Source organism: Triticum aestivum, chromosome 1D (genome assembly GCF_018294505.1).
Source record: "Triticum aestivum cultivar Chinese Spring chromosome 1D, IWGSC CS RefSeq v2.1, whole genome shotgun sequence".
Taxonomy (NCBI): domain Eukaryota; kingdom Viridiplantae; phylum Streptophyta; class Magnoliopsida; order Poales; family Poaceae; genus Triticum; species Triticum aestivum.
In genome coordinates, this window is record NC_057796.1 from 468,020,451 (window position 1) to 468,025,408 (window position 4,958).

Genomic DNA, 4,958 nt, shown 5'->3' on the forward strand with positions numbered 1-4,958 from the left:
GACAAGAAAGTTTGTACCCCAATCCCCACCCCCAATGTAGTCGAAAAATAACCTATGAACCCTAGTAGCCGTCGATGCATAATCGATATATGGCAATCCTCCACCCCCGATGTGTCCAATCCCCTCCCTAACTCTTCAATCGTGTGCTCTAATCTAATCTATCCCGAGTCGAAAGGATTGAATGTATAGAGATGACGAGGTCTTACCGCCATGGCTGATGCGCTCTGGTGGAGGTCTGGAGTCGCCCCGGTGGTCGCCGCCGCCGTCTTGGATCGCTTTGCACTAGAGCTCAGGTTGTCGCCACCGTCGCTGCCGCCGGTGTGAGTGGGGAAGAGGGAGGAGAGCGGTAAGGAAGGGAGGTGAGGGTAATTTATGACGACGCGTCTGGAAACAACGCGATGTCTCGGGACCGCAACCGCGCGTGCAACCGCCCACGCCCACGTGCCTAGGGTTGCACCGCGCGGGCCTGGCTCCGCAAAAACGGCCGATTGAAGCGTTTTGAATGCATGTCCACATATGCTTTAATGTTCGTGCTATGCAGGCCCAACGGTGAATGCGGATAACCGAACGGGCCTTTTTCTTCCCACGCGGGTCTGACTCAGGTATATGCAGCGGACCAAACGCCTGAGACTTTGAAACACAGTTGCCCCTACGCCAGCGCGCGCGCGCATACACGGAGGTCGTCCATGGATGATGGGTCGAGGCGAGCTGGGTATTCGAGATCTGAAGTCGTTTCGATCGATGCATGGCATGGGTGGTCCGGTCTCCGGTGCGGCCGGCGGGGCCCTGGGCTGGAGTAGGCTAGGTCTTGTCAAGCTCAGCTCGCCGTGGTCCTCTCATCCGTGGTGGCCGGGCTGTGGGGATATATGGTCCCGCCGGCGACGGATCGGGCCCTCCGCCTGCCGATCCGGTCGCCTGCGTGCCGGCCTAGCCTAGCCCTCCGTCTGTCGTCGGGACCCGCCTCATCAATCCGTCGTCCCTCCCCGATCCTCGTCGATATCATTCATGATCGCTCGGGCAGGACGGAGGGACGAACTGGACTGCTCGTCCGTCCGGTCTGGTCGAATTTAGTGCGTCACGTAACCATCGTGGGTGCTCGTGCAGGGTCCGACCGCCGTGCCTCACGCTGTCAATGCTCATCCGATGCAGGCGATACAGTGCATGGTTTGGGTTTTGGACACGAGTTATACTGCTGCCTCGTCACGATTTTATTGGATCCGTGGCACGGTATCGTGCCGCCGTAGAATCTGTGGCACGGTATTGCTCCGTTTATGGGGAGCAATATTTGCACCTGTTCACGTTGCCAGGGGATTGAACTGGACTGCAGGCAAGCTGTTCGCACCAAACAACTTCACTCTCCTGCTGGAACAAATATTGGCTTCGACAGCAACCCGACACGATATATGAATGCAAAAAACACCGCCAGAGCGTAACTAAAACAAAAGCCAATGCAGATAAAATCAAAACAAAAAAATCGATCACAAATAATCTAATAGATATAAAAAATTAATCCCATAAATGAAGAACGATGCGGTGAAGCGCATGTTAACCTCTAGTCATATCTAAGTGTAAGAAGAGGAGGGGGATGAGCGCAAAGTTTTGGCCACATGAAGCTTGCGGTTTTGGGAAATAGAAAATGCTATTAAAAAACATTCAATTTTTTCTTGGACAGATGCATATAGAGATTCTTTACATATCTATAACATTTCGTAAAATAATATGACGATTTGTAGGCTATGCAAAACAGACAAAGTTCCGGCACACAAACAATAAAAAGGTAGGCCCGTTTTTATACACATATTTTTCATTCTTTTTGTACACCACTGTATGAAAATATACTCACATACAAAATACTGCAAAATTATTAAAAAGATAATAATACTCATTTTTATGAATACATACACCTTTTTTTCAGAATCTGTTTTTAGGGGTATTTTTTCAGAACTTAGTGGAGGTGTCTGAAAGGAAGTGTCCGTTTTTTTTTTACAAAAAAGGGCTGTGATTTTTTTTCGAGGTGTACAAAAAAGGCTATGTGTGCCCGTCCTCGAAACGCATTATCGATTCTTTTTAACGAAACCTAGGTTTAGATAAGCCAAGGCCACTTACAAGCCAGTGGGCCAAAATTAACAAGACGGACATTCTTGCAGAAACTGGTTGCAGTTTACTCTTGTAAAGTAGTACTCCCTCCGTTCTGAATTATAAGATGTTCAAACTTTTTCTGATGTATATAGACGTATTTTAGTGTGTTTGCTCACTTATTTCGGTTCGTATATAGTCCATAATGAAATATTGAAATTGTCTTATAATTCGGAACAGAGGCGATAGTTGGAGAGGGGATAGTATCAGATTTTTTAGTGGTCGGCTGCACACAAATGACAGGCCCACTAACTCCTTTCATTATCAGTTTTGGGAGGCATTGAGAATTTGGCAGCATCTCATTAGAGAATTGGATTATTTTCCAGAAGGCATTGTGATATCAGATAGTCATTTACTGATTTGAACCTCACTACATTGATATAGCCAGTCTGCGCCTAATAATCGAAGGAAATATTCAAACAGTGCGTTGTAAAGGCACTGCCTTGAACGATATAATTGCAGTTCAGACACTTGCTATTGCTGTGAAGAATGTTGGTGTCGCTTAAAATTCAGAGTGCATGAATGTGCCGCAGCTGTGCGTGTGACTGTAAGGTCTCCCAATTGGGCTCTCGAGGTGAAAGTGTGCTTGGCTATATTGAGTCCTTCTGCAGCATGCATATATAACTGTAGCTGCTTCTCTGCATCACATTTTCCTGATGCTGTACAAATCGTGTATCAATAAGTAGAAGTTCAGGGATGACAGTTTCATCTTCTCCAGTGGGTAATGCATGATATGCTCTTGGAATTTGCGGACTTATTTACACACGCCTTCTAGTTTGGCATTCAAATGCTATTGGTTGATTGGCTGAGTTGTGACTGCAGATTTGACTAGTTCGACACGTGGTGGCATTTGTCTTCTTTATAGCCTTATAGGATAAGATTGCTCAAGCCTTCTTGCCATCCACATTGCTTCATGTATGTCTCTGGGCTTATGACACTACAGATGATTCTGCGTATATTCATTCAAGCCAACTACAAAACTTGCTTGGCAGCGAGTTGCGGTCGAGAAGCTTTTGTTGCAAATTTGCGAGTTGTGGTCAGGATATTTCCTCTTGCACACCTTTTTACTCTTGCTTCTGGATCTAATCCACCCATCCCGTTTCTGTTTTCTTCGCAGGGCAGAGGAATCCACCCATCCAGTTTACATGTTATTCATCAGTCCATCGCCTGCACGCTAATTAGCTTTGCTTCCAGGCACAACGCAAGATGGATTCAGACAATAATACTTCACTTCAGAATATATATGTACGAGAATCGCTAGAGGTATGAACATGCAGGAAGCCGTAGTAGGCTGCCGCGTTGATCTTCCATAGACAAAAGTGACCATCTATAGTCATCGGCAAAAACAGATGCTTTACACTAGGACACATATTCGTGTACACTCTACACATGTAGATTGATAAACTAGCAGCGCAGACACTTCAGAGTTCAGACAACCATTGCACCCTTCAGCGGCGTCTTACAGTGTTAACTCAAAATGACACACTTGCATGATTCAGACTTCAGGAGCTTGTACAAAGGATATACGGAGTACTTCAGATCATATCAATAAACATAAGCAGTCGGTACTCCCTAATTGTATGATATGGAGAATGGTGTGCCTCAAGGCACATCCATTTTAGTTCACAAAAATGGCTAACGAATTTAGTTTTTAGGATGTCCACATTTAACTTATTTTCCACAAGAGAATTTTGATCCATGATTTGATAAAACGAAACCATGAACCTGTTGCAGCATATCCAGTTTTTCTGCCTTAACTCTGTTTTATGTTTCCAGCGATATGTGGCTGGTTCGATTTCAGCCTATAACAAGTTATCTATTAAAATGAACATTGCACACAGATACAACAGTACTTCATTACTCCTCCAAAGTACGAGTTCCACATTGTGACAACTATTTGATGGGATTTGACCTATGATTAAAGACCAGTGTTTTTAATGCTGTATTTATTTTTTAAGAATAACTTCATGGTCAGACTGGACATGCGTGTATTTAAGCGTCTGCGTTTGTACTATATTTCTCGGAAATGAAAATTGGTAGCATTGTAGTTGAGTACCTATAAGATTGTGATTGCAAATTACAGAGGTCTCCATAGAAACGCGCTATTCGGCATATGATGATAGCAAACTACTAAGATCTTATAGGTACCAATCATCTTGCTCGTCATCCTCATTTTCTGAATCTTCTTGCCCATAACGAGAGAGATGTTCAGAGTCTGAGTCCGACATCTGTGACTTAAGTGAGAACAGTATTTCAGTTATTCATGGTATGATGAATAGGTATGCAAAATGATATGACTCGTATTAGAGAATACTACTCCCTCCGTAAACTAATATAAGTCTTATATTAGTTTACAGAGGGAGTACTAAATTTCATTGCATCCAAAAGTTTAAGCTATCGAAAGCAAAGTAATACTAACACCATGTCTCAACACAAAGTTCTAATAATTGCATAGTTTGATTATCCCAAAAGTGTATATCTAATCATAGGATTAAGGATCAAACAAGCAGACCACAGAGCATGTTCCTTGTATTCCTTCTGAGATTAAAAGTAAGGGAGTTGGGACATGTTTGGTTGAAGGCTAAGTATGCCAGAATTTTTTTTAGCTAAGTGGCCTTACTTTAGCTTGCCAAGTGGTTTGATGTCGTGGCCTATTGTTGAAGGTCAAGCCACATGTCAATATGACGACCAGAGGGAAGTATATATAATGGATTAGGAAACTTGGACGCTGACACAAATTCGAGAAATGAAGGATTTGAGTTTAGGGGCCGAGATAGCAGAGAATTTTGGTTTCCTGGATTGGAACAAGGTGAGGTGAAAGG

At 43.9% G+C, this 4,958-nt stretch overlaps 1 protein-coding gene across 5 annotated transcripts in view; it reads right to left on the reverse strand.

Annotated features, from left to right (window-relative positions):
* LOC123183052 (disease resistance protein RGA2) overlaps window positions 1-4,958 on the reverse strand; it is a 14,271-nt gene that overhangs the window by 1,178 nt on the left and 8,135 nt on the right. The window contains exon 5 of one of the 5 annotated variants that reach the window (XM_044595784.1): window positions 2,486-3,323. The exons of 2 other annotated variants lie outside the window; for them this stretch is intronic. In XM_044595784.1, coding sequence (XP_044451719.1) covers window positions 3,315-3,323 — 9 coding nt within the window. In that variant the 3' untranslated portion in view covers window positions 2,486-3,314. Of the gene's footprint in view, window positions 1-2,485; window positions 3,324-4,125; window positions 4,371-4,958 lie in introns of those variants that run through there. 2 more of the 5 variants (XM_044595783.1, XM_044595782.1) reach the window with 2 other exon arrangements.